Source organism: Cupressus sempervirens, chromosome 2 (assembly GCF_028749045.1).
Source record: "Cupressus sempervirens isolate cs-2001-9-10 chromosome 2, ASM2874904v1, whole genome shotgun sequence".
NCBI classification, from domain to species: Eukaryota; Viridiplantae; Streptophyta; class Pinopsida; order Cupressales; family Cupressaceae; genus Cupressus; species Cupressus sempervirens.
In genome coordinates, this window is record NC_143119.1 from 474,045,578 (window position 1) to 474,068,467 (window position 22,890).

At 38.7% G+C, this 22,890-nt stretch overlaps 1 protein-coding gene across 2 annotated transcripts in view; it reads right to left on the reverse strand.

Moving 5' to 3' along the window:
- Window positions 1–247: 247 nt before the first annotated feature.
- The window catches only part of LOC149573094 (uncharacterized), a 249,719-nt gene continuing 227,076 nt past the window's right edge, over window positions 248–22,890 (reverse strand). For both annotated transcript variants that reach the window (XM_089814270.1, XM_089814269.1), the window contains exons 19-20: window positions 683–830; window positions 248–593 (exon numbers count right to left, since the gene is read on the reverse strand). In XM_089814270.1, the coding sequence (XP_089670396.1) occupies window positions 420–593; window positions 683–830 (322 nt within the window). In that variant the 3' untranslated portion in view covers window positions 248–419. The remainder of the gene's footprint in view (window positions 594–682; window positions 831–22,890) is intronic.

Below are 22,890 nucleotides of genomic sequence, written 5' to 3' on the forward strand. Positions count from 1 at the left end.
CATCTTTATAGAGTCATGCCATACAGTTTAATTATTTTGAATGTTGTAATTAGAGTATTGCTATCCTTTTGTTTTTTCTTAGAGATGAGGGAGGCACTTGGTTTAATTTTATATAGATCGTCCATCCAGTTTCATTCCTCTAAAGAAATGATAGTAAGTCACTGCCACATCAGGGAAGTTTTGTGACCAGAGCTTCGACCAGTTTTTGTACCAAGTTGTTTTTTAAGCTTGAAAAAGACCATGATGGTTAAGTAAAGAAAAGGGCTCGTCTATAATAATACTTAAAAAACCGAACTGAATGTTTAAACAAATGGTTCTCATATAGACAAACAATGTCTCCATTCTTAACATATTTATTATTATTGATTAAGAAAAATCTCTTTTTCTTGAAATATTTCTAGCTAATTATTAAAAGCATATCACTCTACATCCACTTTTAATTCTCCTTGATTTTGGTATACAAATGATATTGTGCCATCATTTATGGCATCTTTAAGGGCTAAATCCTGGACATTTCTAGAGTAATCTTTCCAATCTTCAAAGGTTGGAACTTTAGAATATGCAAGCAAGTCATATGTGTCACAAAGTGTATCCTGAAAAACAATGAACTTTATTCAATATCTGTTTTCTTGTAGAATGAACATGGGCTCAAAACCCAATTCGGAAAAACAAATTAACTTACCAAGCGCAAAGTAAATAATTCCTGCAATTCCTCCCGACTGAAGTGCTGACCACTCCTTTTGCTTGCAATCCCAGAGTCGGTATGTCCTTCGATTGTAGCCGCAACTTCACCTTTCATCACTTGTCTTTGATATATCTTCTCTTCAATGCTTAAACATAAAATTAAAACTGTTAAGATAAAACAGCAGTAACAGCCTGTTATGAATATTACCAAAGGACATAAAGATATGATAATATTATAACTGAGGCAACTCTATATGGTCTACTTTACATACAATCTTGTGCTTTTTCTCTCTAGTTCTCTTTCTAGGACACTAATAACACTTGATTTCATAGTTTTCCAATTTTAATGTGATGAAAAGAAAATTTGGAGAGCACTAATTATTTTGACATTTTTGATATTCTAGATTATTGCTGTAGCTGTCTAGCTCTATTCAGCTATAATATATACATCAATGGAAATTTCTAGTGGGAAAGATGGATAGTATTGAGAATGCATGGCTAATTTGTATTAGTATAGAGCGAATCTGCATCACTGACTAGAGCAATTTGTCTATCTTAAAAATTGATCAATATAATTGATCAAGATGGATCTAATATGTACAGGTTCAGAGGATAGTATCAACTCACTTTCAATTATATACTTTGACATATGCGCAAATTCCTTTACCAACGCATTTTGGCTTACCACTGTTTTCACACTTGGAAGTGACCCAATATAAGATGTCATATCCCCATTTTAAGATAGAATTTTAATAATAATTAGATAATACAATATTATTAAATAAATAATGATAATAAAGTCATTAAAATAGAAAACTAGAAAATTATTATTATTTAATCTATATTATCAATGGAATATTTAGTATAAATTTTAAATAATTAGAAAATAAAAAAAATTTAAATGAATAAATAAGTAAATTAAATTAAATAGAAGAAACAATATTGTAGAAAGTATGTTAACTTTCTAAATAGAATTAATTAATTAATTATAATAAACACAAAATAAGTGAGTAAATAAATAATATAATATAGAATAATATAAATTAGCTAAATCTAATAAAAAGTCAAGAGATATTTAATAAAGAGACATTACTCCTTGAAATTAAGATATAAAAGGGATGAGAGTTCATTTTAAAGAAAAAGAAAAAGAAAAGAAGATAGGTGTTCAAAAAGGAAAAATGGAATAAGAAAGTAATATGAAAAAAATAAGGGACTTTCTGAAAAGAGTGTTGTTATTACGAAAGGTTGTGACTCTTTGAAAAGAAGAAACAAAAGAATATATTTTATCTTTTCCTTATAAATAGAAAATGAAGAATTTTAGATAGGAAATATAGAGTTGAGATAATCTAGTAGGAATAATTCGTTGAAGAGCTAACCAATGATAGAGCCACAAGGACCAAGCAAGGAAGCAAGGTATGTTTATGAATTATATTTGTTTAATTATATTTAGGAATTTATTTATATTAATGAGCCGTGCTTATGGATAATTTATACATAGGCATATGTAAAGGTGGAATTCCAAATGGATAACACACATTACTTAATGGTGAATGGTTCAAGACCAAGATAGTTCCTTTTTAGGGAAGAGAATGATATTAATATGGCTAATGGTTTAAGATCAAGAGAACCCCTTTTAGGGAAGAAAGTGATCTTAATATGGTTCTGTAAGGCTGGAATATTCCATTAAATGTAACATGCATATGTGTTAAGGGCCCTGGTTAGAGGATATCTCTTCCAAGAAGGACCTTAGAGGGAATACTTCATAGAAGATGGAGAAGTAATCGAGGATGGTACTAGAATTGATGATGTATCATTCGAGACCTGGAGATCGTTAGGAGGGTAATTGATCCCAATGTGGAGACGTCTTTAAAGTTGGGTTAGGATAAAGGGTAGAATAGAGAAGTTTGATTTATTATTGCATAAATTCTAACATCGGTTTTGTAGGCATTCTTGTCCTAGTTAGTGGGGACAATTACAATGGCATCAGAGCATGATCTTGTCATCATGTGAGGTTAAAGAGGATGTAGAAAATAATTCATATGAAAGACTAATCTAGAAAGCTAATGAATATTAGAAGAGATTCAATCATATCCATGACAACACCTAAAAATTTGGACTAAAAGAAAAATATCTTTGAACTCAATAGAATAAATTATCTAATTGCTCGAGGACAAGCAATTGAGGGAGGGTGGATTGCCATATCCCCATTTTAAGATAAAATTTTACTAATAATTGGATAATACAATTTTATTAAATATATGATGGTAATAAAGTCATATTAAAACTAATATTAAAATACAAAAATAGAAAATTATTATTATTAAATCTATATTATCAATGAAATAATATTTAATATAAAATTTTAAAAATTAGAAAATAATAAAATTACAATAAATAAATAAATAGATAAAATTAAATACAAGAGACAATATTGTAGAAAGTATGTTAACTCTCTAAATAGAATTTATTAATAAATAATAATACACAGAAGATAAGTAAGTAAATAAATAATATAATATAGAATAATATAAACTAACTAAATCTAATGAAAAGTCAAGAGATATTTAATAAAGAGACAATGCTCCTTGAACTTAAGATATAAAAGGGGGGAGAGCCTATTTTAGAGAAACAGAAAAAGAAGAGAAGATAGGTGTTCAAAAGGAAAAAAATGGAAGAGCAAAGTAATATGAAAAAAGTAAGGAAGTGACTTTCTAAAAAGAGGATTGTTATTACGAAAGGTTGTGACTCTTTGAAAAGAAAAAAGAAAAGAATATATTTTATCTTTTCTTTATAAATAGAAAAGGAAGAATTTTAAAAAGAAAATTTAGAGTTAGGATAATCTAGTAGGAATAATTCATTGAAGAGTCGACCAAACATAAAGCCACAAGGACCAAGTAGAGAGGAAGCTGTGTTTATGAATTATATTTGTTTAATTATATTTATGAATTTATTTATATTAAGGAGTCATGCTTTTGGATAATTTATACATATGCATATGTAAAAGTGGAATTCCAAATGGATAACACACATTACTTAATGGTTAATGATTTAAGATCAAGATAGTTCCTTTTTAGGGAAGAGAGTGATATTAATATGGCTAATGGTTTAAGAGAAGATCAAGAGAACCTTTTTTAGGGAAGAAAGTGTTCTTCATATAGTTCTATAAGTCTGGAATATTCCATTGAAGGTAACATATGCATATGTGATAAGGACCCTGTTAGAGGATCTCTTCTAGGAACGACCTTAAAGAGAGCACTTCATAGGAGACGTAGAAGTAACCTTGGATGGTACTAGAATTGACGATATATCATTCAGGACCAGGAGATCCTTAGAAGGGATATTGATCTCGATAAGGAGACGTCTTTAAGGTTAGATTAGATAGAGGGTATAAAAGTGAAATTCGATTTATTATTGCATAAATTCTAACATTGGTTTGTAGGTATTCTTGTCCTAGTTGGGGGGACATTACATAAGAGCCCTGTTGGCTCAAACTTCACTATAGGCACTGAAATTTATGCATTTTTTATATTTTTTTAAGCTTTTGCAATTTTGTAATTATTTTGAGTTTTCAGAAGATATATATACTTTTTTGCATTTTTTCAAAGAATTTAAATAATTACAAAGCATGGAAATTGAGATTACAAACATGAACTTTGTCTCCTAGCCTAAGTCACTCTATTTTTAAATGCAAATAGCTACAATGCAAAAACTGACTAATATGAACAACACGGATATTTATTTCTCATTGAAAATTGAAACTGGAATGTCTAAATTTACAAACAAAAGCTTTTTTGAAGATTGCATCACCCAAAGTTTGCCAATATTGACGTGGGTGCCTAGAATATGATGTAGCACCCTTCCTTAGTAAAAATAGACCTATGGAAATACAATGCAGGCGCAATATTGAAACGCAACCCTCACAATAGTATTGTTGTTGCCACAAAGATGTCTCAAGGTGCTTTCATCTTCTATGTGGAGGTCCAAGCCACACTTTCACCTGGTAACATGGGCTCCCAAACACAATGTAACTACCAATAATTAGAAATGTCATCTCAGTATGCACACATGGCAATATTGTATGACCAGGTGCGATTTGCAATACACTGCTAACTACTTCAATCTCCTTTCACTCGCACTAGAAACAATCGTTTAAATCTAAACATTGAACCTCACAAAAAATCAGACCCAATTAAAGAAAAATTACCTTAGAAAAAGCCACACTAGGCACAATTCATTGATTTCCTACGTACCAATTCAAAGTGCACAAAACTTTGTGAATTTTCAATTCTATAGGTTGAAGAAATCTGAAACCCTTGTCACAATATTCACCATTCACCAAAGCATCAAACACATGTAGAATGCCCAATGCAATCATCTCTTGCTCTAAGGATTCTATTCCTTCCAAATCTGACCAAGAAGCTTCAGCATGACTTCTCACGTATGAATTTAAATTCATATATTTGTCTTTGTTGCAAACTCTTGAACTTCATAAAAATTAATATCAATTCATAATGTTTCACAGCAAAAGGGAGCATAGTTCACATGTAGAATGCCCAATGCAATCATCTCTTGCTCTAAGGATTCTATTCCTTCCAAATCTGACCAAGAAGCTTCAGCATGACTTCTCACGTATGAATTTAAATTCATATATTTGTCTTTGTTGCAAACTCTTGGACTTCATAAAAATTAATATCAATTCATAATGTTTCACAGAAAAAGGAAGCATAGTTCAAATATTTGAATTATAATTTTTAATAATAATTCCTCCCTAGAATAAAGACACCAAGATACATGTATTAAAGGTCAAAGAAAATATTTAGTCATCACTTGCAAAAAAGCCTCCAATTTATTATTAATTACCTAAAACTTAATTATTTAATTATTAGAAGCCTCAACTTTAGCTTAGGTGTCTAAGTCATGATAATAATCAATTCACCCTTCAACACCTTGATAATAAATTTCAAATTTAATCATTAATTAAGTAAAACTAAATTAATGATTACTAATCAAAGATGTGGCTTATAAATTCCATTAATAATCCATATAAAATCCATGTGCTTCCCATTAGAACTTGACTCCTGGAAGTTGAGACATAAACTTTGGCTCGACCATTGAGAACTTATAACCCTCTAATTAGCCTACAAGGGTCATTGATAGGCTAATTCTAATTGCAACCTAGGGGGAGCTGAAATGGGGACATTACAATCCACCCTCCCTGAAATCACTTGTCCTCAACCAATCTTGCATCTAGCATCACCAAACTCCAATCTCAAAGGGGGCCACGCCTCCACCATAATCCCACGGATAAATGTATAATGTCCCTATCATCAACAATTGATCCCTGTTAAGACAACACAATTTGTATGATCAACAAAGCCTATGAAACTGAACTCAATGCCGATATTGGTAGTGCTAAAGCAAGAACATCACATGGAAGCACCTTTAAAAAAAACTAGATTCACCTGCTTTCTCTACGCAAGATAAGATGTCATAGCAATCATCAAGCTCACACGCTAACGCACCCAATAGATAGCCTATAAATGAGGATCAAATGTCAAGTTGTATGCACTCCTCACTATATACACCCCTAAGAACTCCCCTTTAAAACCTGTCAGAAATCCTAGTGCATTGATAGGTCCCAAATATCATCTTTACTCATCACCAGAGGGGGAACAACATCAACCTCAAATAACAAAGTAACATCAATATCAAACAAGGGATTGTTCACAAAGTGTACCACACTTGCATGCTGACTTGAATTATGTAGCCGTGAACTATGGGAGGCATGACGTGTGGCCTGCTCCACCCAAATCGTATCAAGCCTCTATGTGTCCCAACTCTCCTTTACATAAAGAGACATAGTGCGCAAACTCCCCCCCGTCATACCTCACAACACATATCTCCTACCTCGATGCTCAAACCTCATCTCCATTAAGCACAGGCTAAGAAAAAACTCATCGATATCTTGTAGCCATTGCATTCCCAAACACAATGTTTATCTCCCCTAAGCTGATCACATAAAAATCTAAGGCGCCTCATAGTCACCAAGAAATAATTAGAGATGATGTATGCATCTGGTACAAGTAAGGGTGCAACCATCTACCACTTTGACTTGGAACCCAACAAACTCCTTTTCCTAAAGACCACAACGGCTAAAAAATCCCTCATGTATGAAATTATGTGTGGCCCCAATGCCTAACATGGCAATACAATGTTGTCCATCTACGGATCCTCTCATCCTATAAGTGAAAGGATGTGGTATGGTGGTGGATAATGCTATGGGTGATCTAAATCAGAAACCTAGTGTGAAGCTGAAGCTTCAGCTTCATCATCATCATGGTATACCCACATAGAACAATTAGCCTTACCCCAAGGCCTCAAAGGGTGTGTTTGATCTCTTACGTAAGGCTCTTTGCACTAATAGCAAAGTTGTCTCCTTAAATCCTCACAAGTTTCCTCATCATGTTCCCTAACTGATTTGTTTTTTCATCAGCAACTAGTGCATGTACCTCATTTGTAGGAAACTGGTGGGTTTAGGTTGTGCTTGCCTCTAAGGAGTTGAAAGCTCTATGCTCCTAGTCTTCTTGATGGCCTCTTGTAGAAAAGGTGGATCGAATGCCTTAAGCCAACCTCTAAGAGGCTCTTATATTCCCTTTGTAGATAGCATAACCAAGTGTTTCTCTATCACATCCGAAACAATAATAGAGAGTCTCAGGAACTCATTAATTATGGACTCTAAATGCCCTGTTTAACTGAGCTAAGCAAGGTCTCAAAAATAGGATTCAGGATCCTTCTAATCAAAACATTCTACCAACTTGTCATCAAACTCCTAATATGATGAAATCAAATAATGATGAAGGACGACCATCCCATATGCCACCACTTGTGGGTTGCACCATCTAAATGATGAGATGCAAATTATATAGCATCCATCTTTGTCATAGGCCTCTATGTCAGATATCTATCCACCTCATTGATCCAAACTCAAGCAGTAACTTTCTCACAACCATCAAACATGAGAAGAGTGAGCCTGCTAGCGGCATGCTTCAAATCTGCATGTTGATTCTTGTGCCTCCTCTCCTGCCTAGGTCTTCCATGCTCTCTACTATAAGTCATATATCTGTCAAAAGGTGGGTAATTCCCAAATCTTTCAACCAATGTCTCCCATTCATCATGCATAAGCATCATATCATCAACAAAATTTCTTGCTTCCTACTCCCCAACACTACCTAGCTTTGACTCATTCCAAAAGAATGTGGGTTGTGTGGGTCTGTCGTATATAACTATAGGAGCTTCTCTAACACAAGGGGTACCAATTAGCAACCCTTGTGAGTTGACAATGTGTTTTGAGGGTCTCTGTTGAGTGACTTGCTATTTATAGTAAATCAATTCTCGACTGATTTTTATTTTTAGCAGTGTAGTTGAGGCACTTGGTAGTTGGCATCTTTGGGTAAATTAATGAAGCTTTATATTATAAGTTGTTTATCAATACTATCTTAATAAATGACTTTATCATTTAAGTGTTATAATTTGATGGTGTGTTGAAGAAGCCCTTTAAGTGAAAACTGTCTTCATGAAACTATAAACTTGGGATTTATTTAATTAAAATTATTAAATGACAGCTTCTAATTGAAAAGTGTATTGATGAAGGTTCTTTAATGAAGAGTGTGAGAAAGAAGTCAAGTTGAATTTGTATTATAAAAGAGACTTCATGTTGAAAAATTATTTATTCGTGCCTCTTGATTTTATTACTTGGAGAATTTGCTTAAGCTTTTCTACAAGGGTTTATGAGGACTGATTCCTCTCTCTGATTCACAGTTTGAGCCACTGAAAGATATGGTGAATTATGCTCTGTTTGTTGTGCTTTAATTCCACAATTGGACTGATGACTTGGTTTTGTTGTATACCAAATTATCCTTTTATTTGCTGCAAATGGTCAGGGTTGTTAGGCATTGAATTTGCCTTCAAGGACTCTTGCAAATTGTGATTTTTGAAGGACTAATAACTGTTGAATCTGGCTGCACATAGGTTTGCAATTAATTTCACCCTGACCGGCCAAAATTTGGCATTTGATAGTGATGCTTGTCTGCCTTATCCAGGCATTCATTATTGTTGTTCTTAGACACCACTGTTGGGTGTTTTCTTGAGGCTGTGATTACCTGTATATAGCAGTGTTTGAAGGGAGGAAGGCTGCATTGGAAAATTGCAGGTGTTAATTGACTTGTGTGATAGAATGCTGCTGCAAATTAATGCCGCCTCTTGTTCTTTCTTGGCATTGCAATAGCTTGGGACTACTGAAACAAATTTCGACGACAAACTTATACAGGTTCCTAATTTCTCTTAATTACAATTTCATGAGAAGTTGTTGTAATGATTTGCAAGCATTATAATTGCAAATCTCTAGTTTGATGCTAGCATTATTTGTTGTCCATTGTAAATAGTTTGGTATTGAAATAAGGAGTTATAAGGTTGCACCACAACTGTTTGAAGAAATGCGAAGATTGGAGTCATGTTTCAGTCATTAGTATGCATGCCAAATGTTTGTAGAAATGCTTAGTGGTTGTAGGTGTATATTGGGATGTGTGGCAAGTGTTTGTCATTATGTCTATTGACTGCAATAGTTAATTTCAGTCATGTAAATGTTCGCCAAAGGGTGGAAACAACTAGTATGCCATTTCTATATCAACATTGCATTGTCAAAGCATTCAATAACTTAATTTGCAGCCTGCAAACATAAAGAACGTAATCTGAAAAATAAAGTACAATGAGATAAAGCTTGCATGCAAGATGTTTGACGAAACATCTAACATCTGAATAGTAAAGGAAATTGGTGTTTATCAAGTTGGAACTAGCAGAGGTACATTATGATAGTATCAGGGCTTGCATGATAAATGTTTGACAAAATGTCAAACCACTAGAATTGAAATTAGAACCAGTTAGATTCTTTACATGACTGTACTACCAGTTCATCCCTGCCCATGGTGTGCCCCCTGGCCAGTGTCATTTGTTGAAGAGTATCAGAAAGCTATTGTAACAATGTGCCTACCAGTTATTGAGCAGCCACTAACTGTTGTTATCCTGCAGCTATATTCCTGAACAACTCTCTTACCTTTGTATCATCATCGTTTCTTGTATTTCTAAGTAAACTTCCACCCCTCCTATCACCCATATCAACTGATCATGGTATGTTTACCTCACAAGCAAGAAGCTTTGTTCTTGTACGTGGGTAAAACATGTTGAGATCAAACTTAATGGGTGCATGAACAAGCCTAATCCTAAAGGATGGCAGGAAACCACTCTAATACCATTGTAAGAGCCCTTTTGGCTATAACTCACTAGAGGCACTAAATTTATGTCTTTTTGATAGTTTTTTTTTTTGAGTTTTTTGCAATTTTGTAATTTTTTTGAGTTTTTAGATATATATAATTTTTTGCATTTTTTCGAAGAGAATAATTTCAAAGCATGGAATTTGAAATTACAAACATGAACTTTGCCTCCTAGCTTAAGTAACTCAATTTTTAAATGCAAGTAGCTACAATCCAAATTTGTTAGGATTAAAGAGACAGAAATAACAATTGCATGCAAATATAACCAATATCAGAAAAATAATAAACCACACAAAAGAGAACACAAGTCAAAAAAATTTAAAATGGTTCACTCAATCCTTGGGCTATGCCCACCAACAGGGAGTCCAATATTTCTTATTATCTAGTTACTACAACCTAATTACAACCTAATTACAATGTGTAATCCCTTACCACTCAGTACCGCCACAAGATGCTACAATCTCATCATACATTATGAAATCCCTAACCCTAACCCATTTTATACAATCTTTTTGCCACTAACAAAATTAGGGCAAGAATAAGTCATCCAATAGAAAAATAGAGGTAGACACCTTTAACAATAATAAAGTTAGGGGGTATGCCTAGGGCTCTGCCCCAAGACCCCACAAAGGGGTGTTGCCTTCAAACCCCCATAGAAATAATTTGGGGGGAAACCACACCGAATAAAATGGGAAAAAATTAACATAGGAGTCTGATTAGGCTCCACATCACAGAAAAAATTGGCTAATATGAACAACACCAATATTTATTTTTGATTGAAATTTGAATCTGGAACATCTAAAGTTACCAATGAAAGTGTTTTTGAAGATCTTAGCCACCCCAAGTGTACCAGAATTGGCATGGGTGCCTAGAATATGATGTGTCACCCTTCCTTACCAAAAATGGGCCAACGTAATTGTTAAGTGGGCCCAGTACTGAAATACAACCCTCGCAGTAGTATTGCAATTGCTTTTATTTTTGACAAGGAGGTCTAGTGTGTAGTGTTTGCACTCCTAAGTCAGAGCCACACGTTCACCTAGTAACGTGGACTCCCAAACACAATGTAACTACCAATAATTAGCAATGTTGTCTCAATATGTAGCCGCAACAGTTGTTTATGACCAGGTGTGATTTATAATAGGCTGCAAACTATTTCAATCTCCATTTATTGGCTCTACAAACTATCATCTGAAATTATACACTGGACCTCACACAAAATCAAACCCAACTAAAGCAAAGTGACCTCTGGAGAAAGCCATGCTAGACACAATTCACTAGTTTCCTATGTACCAACTCAAGGTGAACACAACTTTGTGAATTCTCAATTCTACAAGTTGAAGAAATCTGAAACCCTTGTCACAATGCCTCCATTCATCAAACATGTGCAAAATGCCCAATACGATCCTCTCTTGCTTTGATAATTTTGTTCCTTTCGAATCCAACCAAGTCTCAGCATAACTCTTCAAATATGAATTTAAAGTCATATATTTTCCTTTGTTGCAAACTCTTGAACTTTATAAAAAGGTAATATTAATTCATGATTTTTCATAGCAAAAGGAAGCATAGTTCAAATATTTGAATTATAATTCCTCCCCAAAATAAAGATGTCAAGATACATGTTTCGAAGGGTCAAGTAAAATATTTAGCCATTACTTGCAAAAAGCCTCCAATTTGTTATTATTGAGAAACAATTTATTAATAATTATTTAATCATTAGAGGCCTCAACTTTAGCTTAGGCCTCTAAGTCAAAATAATAATTAATTCACCCTTGAACACCTTGATAATAAATATTAAATTTAATCATTAATAAAGACGGACTTAATTAATGACCGTAAATCAAAGATATGGCTTATAAACCCCATTAATAATCCTCACAAAATCCAAGTGCTTCCCGTTACAACTTGACGCCTAGAAGTCAAAACATAAACTCTAGCTCAACCGTTGAGACCTTCTAACTCTCTGATTATTGTACGAGGGGTCACAAATATGTAAAGACTCTGTATAGTCTCCAACTAATATGTTGATGAAAATAAAATGTTTGTTTTGCATTTTTTGATGTATTTTGTTTTTTTTGTGTTTTTTGGATATATATGTTTTCATTTTTTTTTTGAAAATATAAATGACTTCAAACCAAAATGTTGAAAGCAAATGATTATGTTGGTTCCCAAAACCACAGATTGGAATCCTACGAGCCTTGCTTGCTCGATGCTGAGATATCCAATCGGTTAAGGCCAATTTGACAAGATCGATCGAAGTGATCTAAATCTTCTGCACTTCCGGCTTTGCAAAACCGAGGCGGGTGTACCTGATCCTAGACAAAAACCTTATATCCAAGATGCTTAAAGAAGATCAGTTAAAACACGAATGCAATGAGAGCTTTCAAAACGGCAAGAATTATAGAAAGCTTTAAGATTGCAAATTACGAATTAAGAATAAAAGTAAATAATTGTATGAATGTTTTTTAAATAAAAGTGATTATTACATATGATTGCAACAAATGAATATATTAATTCTTCAATGGAAAGAAATGGAATAGTTGCCAGCATATGGATTATGAATTAGGAGTAAAAGACCAGTGCTTAATTAAATGGGCAATTAGAGTCAATATTATAGGTTGAAACATACAACTTTATAAAGTTTGATATATTTTAACTAGAAATAATTTTAATAATTCAAACACAACGGATCAATTATATAAATGCAATTTAAACTAGTCTAAAATGCACTTTAACTCCTGCAAAGACAAATTAGACATAAATACAGAAATAATTAAATATTTTACAATATTTATGTTTATCTAATTTAAAATGTAATAATGACCTAGTCCACTTATCCGAAAAATATTTATAGAAAATAATGAAAAACATTTATAAAGGACACAACTTATTAATAATTTAAAACTCCAAAATTTAAAATAAATAATAATGTCGGAAATAAAATCACAATAAAGACATTCCTTACAGATGATCCATCTATTGCAAACATATCCGAGTCACACAAAATCCACCCACTAACTCAAATCCATGGGCTTAGTTCAAAAATTAATTTTTCCGCCCATTAAAAAATATAATACATCATAGAGCATAGGATAGGTAAAATTTTAAAATATAAGAATGAATATTGTGTCTTAAGTCTCTCTTTGGTTTGGCTTTTACATCTCATATTTATAAGATGCTGAAGAGGCATCAGTTATTCACGCAAACCTTGCACCTTTTCAAAAGTATCTAATCAATATTTATGATTTGAATTATTTTGAGCATTAATCAACGATTAATGTATTCTATGGCTTATAAAGCCAGAGACCATTTTCTTTAATCCTGTAGGCGCATCTATAAACTTGCGGCTTTCTCATTCCTATACGTGTATCCTGATTCAATTTCTGCCTTTTCTGCAAATATCATATGTTGAATCCACGTGGGATCCTGAGACCCTACCATATTCAATAGTTTATATCCTCCCGCCAGTAGTGTATTTTGTAGACTCCTCGTATCCTAACATGAATCTCCTGCTCACGTAAACCGCTCCAAAAACTTTCAAACAAATAACTTGTTGCAAAGCATTGCATGTTGCAAAGAAATGGTACTCCTTCCCATATCCATAACATCCTGATAATCATGCATGTTTGTTCAATGAATTTAAGTTCTTGAGACAAGATATCTATGCATCCTTTTCTATCCTCGTATCTCCAAACCTGCAACAAATGCATAATATTAGATAAAAATTTATAAATTTCATGTTCAGGTGAATATCCATCATCGCTTATAAGATTGAAGAATAAAATAAAATTGCAAGGGAACTGTTGGGATCATTTGATGAGGCATCGAGTTTGGGTCCTAAAAATACAAATGGTTTGTGAGCAATTCCGCACATGCCCCTGCCTTGTATCTCACATGTCTGTCGTCAACAGATTTTGTATTTTGTAGCTGACTAGGTTATGCCGTTGGAGATTGTGTATTTGGTAGCCGATGGGTAGCGTAGAATTGTTTTGTAGCCAACGGACCCCTTCTGGAAGGTTTGGCGGAAAGTATTTATACCCCATCTGGGTACATTGTAAATCATCTTGTTTTATCTTATGCTCTGTATGTAACCTATTGGTATATGTGAATAAAGGAGTACAGTTGCTATTCATGTTCATTATCTGTGTACATTTCTTAACTAACATATGCGGTAAACATTTGGCGCCATTGCCCAATGGACCTAGAACAAGGGCTGGAATGAAGACTAATGCCGAATCAGTTGAATAAAAATAAGAACAAGGTGAAGGACAAAGATGAAATTCGCACAGCTCAGGGTAATTTAATTCTGGCACAGCAGGCAGAGCGCCGAAGGAGATTCCAGAAGACTGCCGACGGAAATAGGTGTGCGGAAGAATTGTTAGAGGAGACTCGACAGCGGGTGGAATTGGTGGAAGAAGCACGGGAGGAGTTTTTGAATTTGTGTTCGCCGAGGGAAGAGAATCCAGATGGAAGAGCGTCGATTTGCACAGCTCGGAGTGCCGAGGGAGCACGAGCGTGGAGTGAACCCTTCATCCGAGATACACTTCTGCACAGGACAACTTCAGAAGATCCTTCTTCGCCAACGTTCATAGCTGTTGAGACCGCCGGTGCGAGAGAACAGACCGCCGGTGTGGGAGATCAGATCGCCAGTGTGGGAGTTCAGACCATCGGTGTGGGAGTGTAAACTCCCGGTGTGGGAGAACAGATTGTCGGTGTGGGAGTTGAGACCGCCGGTGTGGGAGTGCGGACTGCCAGTTTGGGAGTGCAAAGCCACGGTGTGGGAGTGAACAGGGCCAGTGTTGCAGGAACAAACAACGCTCCTGTACAGAATCCAGGAGTGATGGCGAGACCAAAAGAAAAGTTGCCGAAGTTCGATGGCAATGGTACGGCCGATCCCATTCGACACTGTACAACATGTGCAACAATCTAGAGGGCAAATGGCATAACTAATAAGATGACTGGATGAGGCAATTTTCGGCAACCCTACGGGGTGTGGCAATTGATTGGTTTACTAGTACAGATCCACAAAAGCTAAACGGTTGGAATAACATTAAAAAGGAGTTTCTGGCTGAATTTCAACTGTTGCGCAATGATAATGAAATTGTAGCAGAGATCTTCAATACTAAGCAAGGGAAGAATGAAACTTTCTGTGTCTACGCCAGGAAATTAAAAGACTTGATAAACAAAATGGAAAATAAGCCGACGGACGAACTTAAGAAAAGATGGTTCGTGGAAGGTCTACACCCAAACTTGCGGAAGAAAATGAAAATTGTGCCGCCGTCGTCATACACAAAAGCTTATAACAGAGCATTGAACATCAAAAGTGAGCAGAAGACAAAGAAGAAGAAGAAGACTAGCTCATCTAATTCTGATAACGACGAGCCTTCCAGAGAAGATAGCAACGACAATGAAGGCAGCAACAAGAAGGTCTGCCCCCTACAGAAGGACATGATCCGCATGATGAAGGAGTTTAAAAATATGCAGAAGGAGACAAAGGGTAGTGAGCTATGGTGCACGGAGTGTAAGACCGACGGTCATACTAAAGGATCCTGTCCAAAGAACCAATTCTGCAACATTTGTCAAATCATGGGCAATTCGACCAAGGAATGTCCCTTTAACATGAAGACCAGAGGATCTCTACAAGTATTTCTTACACAAAAGGCATCCCCATCAAGAAGTAGCGGAAATACCAATAATGTTGGTGCTACGTCGGAAGGATACAAGAATAATAGACGTGTGCAGAATAACAATAACAATGCAAACAATAACACTAACAATACCAGCAGAAGCCGAATCTAGTATGATGCGAACAGACGGCCAATCGTACAATGCCGTGCATGTAACTTGTGGGGGCACTTTGCCCAGGAATGTCCAACTGCAAATACACCCAAACTATTATGCAGATGGTGCGGACTTGGCGACCATGACGATGCCAAATGTCCAAAATTGGGAGTAAACTTGATCACTATTGGGACGGATGAAGAAGAGGTTTTGGCGATTACGTAGAGGCAAGCAAAAGAATACCTAAACCCAACAGAGGAAAAGAGGAAATTTGGAGAAGCGCAGGTGGAGATTGGAAAGGCATCACAGGCGGAAACATCTCAATTGAAGGACACCATCGGCACTTTGGCAAGAAACTCTGTGGAACAAAACATTGTACACCAAATTTTGCAAATGGAGATACCTATCAAGATAAATGATTTGCTTCTTATGATGCCCTAGCTCTGATCCGCTCTCACAAATGAGGATACCAAGAGAACAAGGTAGAGGGAAGGAAATTGATGTAGGCGGAGAAGACCAAATGTTGCTAGCCCTCACATTCGACCGGCATCTGGCGGTTGTCGAGATGGGGATCCTCGGACATGTTCTCACAGACACAATAGTCAACGGTGGGTCTGGCGTAAATGTCTTACCCGAGGAGACTTGGAAGAAGTTGGGGTAGTTGACATTGTGGCCCCCTACATTTCAGTTACTCACAGCGGATCAGCATGGCATTAAACCTCTAGGCGTACTGATGGCACAGCCGGTAACGATTGGCACACAACCGTTCCTACTGGACTTTGTCGTGATCCCGTTAAAGAGAAAAGGATACGATGCAATCCTTGGCCGTGGATGGCTTATTCAAGCCAGAGTCAGACACGACTAGAAGAACACCTTGTTACTCGAAAGTAAAGGCCGGCGATTTGTCATCAATTTGCACACCCAAATGGTCGGGGAAGAAGCCCTATCATCAGATTCCGATGAAGAGGATGAAGGTAGACAGCGTATGGAACCGGATCAGGAGGGAGTCCTACAGTTGGAGGGAGGATCAACAGATGACGATTTGGATTTGGTCAACGGTCTCTACCACTGGCAAATAGAGGACTATGAACTATTCCAGAGTTGCAATATACTGACAATTGAGGAAGGTCCAAGGGGGGATGAATTTCCAAAGGAGTTCACTGAGGTAAACGAGGGGGATGCACCGTTGGATGTTACATCCGCCCATGCATTCAGTGAGGGGGATACAATCAAGTATAATGAAGCTACACTACAAGTAATGAATTTGGGGGATGAAGCAGCACCAAAGAACATTCTGGTGGGAGATAATTGGGATTTGGTTCTCAAAGCGGCAGCATTCAAGATATTTCTAGAATACAAAGATGTATTTGCATGGACATACAAGGACCTGAAGGGCGTACCGCCGGAGTTGCGTGTGCACCGCATCCCACTAATCGAAGGAGCGGTACCTGTGCGGAAGTGACCCTATAGGATGAACAAGAACTACGCAGCACGGGTCACGGAGAAAATCAACAGGATGTTGGAGGCTAGGATTATTTTCAAAGTGCAGACAAGTGAATGGGTGTCACCTATAGTTATCTCATTGAAGAAAGACACCACCCAGATCCGGATATGCGTGGATTTCCGATGCATTAATGCAGTCACGATCAAAGATCCCTTCCCGATTCCGTTTATGGACAGCATCTTAGAGGTCGCCGGACATGAAATTTACTCCTTTATGGACGGGTTCTCCAGATACAATCAAATCTCTATAGCGGAGGAGGACAAATTGAAGACAACATTTGTCGTTGAAGATGGGGTCTATGCGTACAACTGGATGCCATTCGGCTTGTGCAACGCGCTGGCCACCTTCTAGTGGATTATACTGCACATCTTTGATAAGATGACCGTGGAAAACTTCAAAGCATTCCTCGACAATTGGTCGGTATTTAGCATGGAGGACAGACACCTGGCAGCACTCGATGAATGTTGGAGAGATGTCGCAAGGCGCAGCTAGCGTTGAACCCCAAGAAGTGCAGATTCATGGTTCTGTAGGGAAGACTGCTCGGACACATTGTCTGCAAGGAAGGATTGAAGATTGACCCTGACAAAGTGAGATTTATTCTCGAAATGCAGCCATCCACTAATGTGACGGAGGTAAAGTCTTTTCTCGGACATATAGGCTATTACAAGAGATTTATCAAAAAATTTGCCAAAGTATCATACCCGCTAGACAGGTTAACCTACAAGGGAGAATCATTCAGATGGGACAAAGAGCAGGATGAGGCGTTTGAAGGGCTGAAAGTACGACTGGCTACAGCACCCATCTTGGCGTATCCAGACTAGAATAAGGAGTTTCATGTGCATGTTGATGCCTCAAATTGTGCGATCAGAGCAACCTTGGCGCAGACGGGCAGCTACGGATTGGATCACCCGATATACTTTGCCGGTCGATTGTTATCAAAAGCGGAGCAGAACTACAGTACGACCGAATGAGAAGCATTTGAAATGGTCTACACTATGCAAAAATTATGTCATTACTTGCTCGCTACACCGTTCGTGTTCTATGTTGATCACCAGGCCCTGTTGTACATGATTAATAAACCTGTCATCCAAGGAAGGATCAGCAGATGGCTACTTCTGTTGCAAGAGTTTACTTTCAAAATCATTGTCTGCCTAGGGAAGAAACATGCGAGTGTCGACCACCTGTCCAGGGTTAAAACTAGGGAACCGGCGAAGGGGGTGAATGACGACTTTCCTAATGCATAGCTATTTCAGATTGTAGTACTACCAAAATGGTACAGGAGTATTGGAGAATACCTGTCAACAAGATAGTTTCCAAGTGACATGCCACCAAATGAAAGGCGCAAGTTGATAATCAGGAGCCATACCTCCCAATTGATCAACGAATTGCTCTACAAAATGGGTTCGGATCATATTCTTCGACGGTGTGTGTTAGAAGAAGAAATATCGCGAGTGTTAAAAGAAGCACATGAGGGTCCCGCAGGAGGACACATGGGACCCGAAACCATTGTGCGGAAGATATTGCTCACAGGACTCTGGCGGCCGACAGTGTACGACAACGCGCAAGAATGGATCGTCGGGTGTGACACTTGCCAACGGGCCAAGAAGCCGCTAAAGAGAGACTTCATGCCACTGAACCCCTCACACGCGCAGGAACTCTTCGAATGGTGGGGATTGGATTTCATTGGACCCCTGAAGGTGAGCAAGGCTAGACGGTGCCAGTACATCATTGTTGCAATGGAGTACCTGACCAAGTGGGCGGAGGCACACGCACTACCAGATAACTCGGCCGTCAGCACAACAAAGTTTATTTATGAGCAGATCATTACCAGGTATGGAATTCCATTACAGTTAACAAGTGATAGGGGTGGACATTTTGTTAATCATGTCATCCGATTGCTCACCACCGAATTCAAGATTTGTCATGCACTGTCGAGTCCATACTACTCGAGAGAAAATGGACAGGCCGAGGCTACAAATAAAATCCTGCTATCAATCATCTACAAATCCTGCGCAGTTGAAGGTGAAGATTGGGAGGACAACCTACCCTTAGCCCTTTGGGCTTATCGCACAGCGTACAAGGTGAGGACAGGGCACACGCCATTCCAATTAATGTTCAAACAGGAGGCAGTGATGCCGGCAGAATTCATGATTCCGAGCCTGCGAATAGCATTGGAAAATAAGCTAGGTGACATGGAAAGCTTAAGGGAGCAGCTACATAAATTGAATAAGCTTGAGGAGAAGCGATTGCTGGCGCAGTGGGTGACGGAGGTGACACAGAACAGACGTAAGGTGTGGCATGACAAGCATCTAAAACTCAACAGGTTTCGGCCGGGGCAGTTGGTACTAAAGTATGACGGGTACTAAAGTATGACGGGCGGAATGAGATTAAGCCAAGAAAGTTTAAGGTCAGATGGGTCGGACCATACCAAATCCGGGAGGTCGGCGACAATGGAGCAATAAAACTGTGGACCTTGGACGGGCAAGAGGTACCTCACACAGTGAATGGGTCAAAATTGAAGATATATCATGCCAGAAACATGTCTCCAGCGTCACATAATAGCGAAGGCCAAATTCCCTCACCGTCACAGGTTGGCAAAGTCGGGGTGAAAAGCTAAGTTGTATGTTTTTTTTTTTCGAAGTTGAGCTGTATTTTTGTTTGGAAGAAAGAATTAAAAAAAAAAAATTAAAATTTGAAAGGTCGCGAATTGAGGCCCACAGGTAGACTGTCCTGTGGGCAAACTGTCTCGTGGACACATGTCCCGCAGGCAACTGTCCGCGGGAGGTCTCCCACGTGTCTTTCCACGGAGCATTTTACTCTTTCCGCAGAGCGTTTTTACTCTTCCCGCGGAGCTTTTTTCCCTATTCTCTCGCAGAGACTATTTTCTTCCTCAACTAGCCCGCGGATTGTTTTGCTCGCCAAAGATAACTAACTCGCACTTTTTCATGAACCCCATTCCTTCCTTCTGCGCATGATCTCCTTCCAAAGGGCGTGTAATTACCACCTTTAAAACTGATGGTTTTTTATAACTACCACATAAACCAGTCAATCTTCCAACGGGACCTGTTTTTGTTTTCCACGCCTGTTTACTTCTCCTCAGACGCTCTTCTTTCCTGCAGACTCTCTTTCTTGCGCAGGGAGACCATTTCCGCCTGTTGAGCTTGTGATTTGTAGTGAAGTTTGAGTCGCTTTGATTTGTGCCTAGGATTCAAACCCATGGCCTGTAGCCGGTGGATTTTGAAGGACTCAGAGGAGATTTTGATTTGTGGCTGGGATTCAAACCTGGCCCAACTATTTGAAGGTGTGAGATTGGAAAGGATTATGAGAAGCTTCTAATTTTTGGCTGGGATTTGGACCTGGCACGTCTGTGAAGTCGTGAGAATGGAAAGGATTCTGAGGAGCTTTTGATTTGTAGCTGGAAGCTGTGTGGATTTTTGCTTTTGGAAAGGATTTTCCGCTTTGGATCGATTGGAGACAAACAGGCATCTGGATATCCTCGAAATAACTTCCATTAACACTGCCTCCAATCTTGGCAAGGAGAATGCTTAGAAAGTTGTGGGAGAGGATTGTCTTTAATTTTTCCACGCATAGCCATTTAACTCATCTTTTTGCCGCATATGCAAAGACAGGAGGAACCTCGGATTATAAAAGCACGAAAAAAGCCCTTATTGCATGGAATCAGCTGGCAAATGAAAGCAGTGAAAGAGTCAGTTGAAGGCTAGTATGGAGAAGAATGCAAGGGTTTTGGCATCCGGAATCCGAGTTGCAAGGCCATCCGCTTCCAGCAGCAAGAAACAGAAAGTCAGGGAGGAACTCACTCATCTCACCGTCCAGTTTGAGGGTCTTAATGCCAGTGAATGCCGGAAATGGTGGCAAGAAACTCTGGACGCAGACCTGGCTAAGCAGATTTTGATATGGGCACAGGTGCATTAGGCCATCCAGCTTCCAATCTTTTCCATCCGGTTATTTGAATCAGTTTTGTGAACTATGATAAAGGCATATAGTCGGCATAGCAAAACAAGTACATTCATGTACAAAAAGCATCAGATGACGGTGTCCTTTAAACCTAGGGATTTCACTAGGGTTTTTGGCATCCCTGGTCCCGGTGGTAAGAAGGTGGAAATTAAGAACCACAAGCTCTCTCAAGAACGGAAGGAACATTGGATACAGCTAGTGGGCCGCGATCTTTCACCCGAGGAGATGGATTTAGTGGTTAAGGGGTTGAAATGCAGAGGACTCCGCAGAGATTTCATTCAGGAGGGTCACTGGAGGTGCATTATGGATGTGATCAAGAGTAGGTTGACGGGTGCGACTCGAGCTTCAAATATTGCATTGCCGCAGGTTGTATTCATGAATGGCATCATGCAGGGTACAGTGTATGATTGGGCTTCAGTCCTTGCCGACAGGATGGAGGAATTCATGACGCTTCAGCACCGCACATTCTTTATGTCACATCATGCAATTGGCCTATTTCTGGAAGCAACCGTTAATCAGATACCCATGGATGATTTTGAGGCGCTGCCTCGGGGGAAGTTGGCACAGGAGAGCCTTCGATATTTTATTGGAGACATTTGGACACGGCTGGGACAGCCGCAGGACAGAAAAAGGTATTTCGGGAATTGTAGGCAGCGCATGGCGACACTGACAGCGAACGGGAGGAGACTTCGGAGAGCAGCGCGACGAAGTATGAGGAAGAGAGTACTTCCGCGGAGGTTGGCAGCGAACTAACAAATGGTGAGCCCACATTTTTCACCCCGCCGCAGTTGTCAACTTTGGCGCACTTGTCCGCTCCCACATCACACATTCCGCCTTTTGGTCAGCGTCATGCATCGGTCGTGATGACCCCACCGGCCGTAGCAGATGGCCCCCGGGCAGTAGCCGAGGGTGTCCCACCGACGACAACTATTGTTTAACCAGTGACCACTCCCGATGCTACTGTTTTCACAGCCATAGTAGATGTTGTTCCAGTTGCATTAGTGGAGCTAGTTTCACAGAGGGTAGAGTTGCCAGTGCTAGAGCCTAAGCCCCAGGTTTTCTTGGATGTGATTGACTTGATGCAGTCGTCACCGTTTCATCTTCCTTGTTAGCATTCGCCGAGCCAGTACAGACAGACCAGTCAGCCCAGCCAGCACAACAAGAGGAGGGCATGGAGCCTGCACAGTCAGAGCAACCGAAGGTGATGGATAGAGCCAGTGCTTTCTTGAGACAACAGTTCCAACTCATCCCTGCCGAGGTTGGTCTGTCCATCCAATCCCCCAGGCACCTAGGAGTATCAGCTACAGTACCAGAGCCTTAGGAGGTGGAGGTACCATAGGCCGAGGTTGTGCCGAGAGCAGAGGAGGCCGCACCGGATGCGGGCATGGTCCCCACAGATGAAGAACAGAATAGTGGTGCCAAGTGGACGATGGAGGGTTTTGCAAAGGAGGATTATGGGTCGGATGAGGACAAATGTAGAGACTACCTCAGGGCTATGAAGGTTGCACTAAAGAAGGGACACAATGTGGCATTGCAGGCTGAGCTTACATCAGGGGGATCTGTCTGCAGCAGTTTCGTTCATGTTTTGAGGAGAGAGGTTGGCCAGCAGTTGAGCCACTGGAG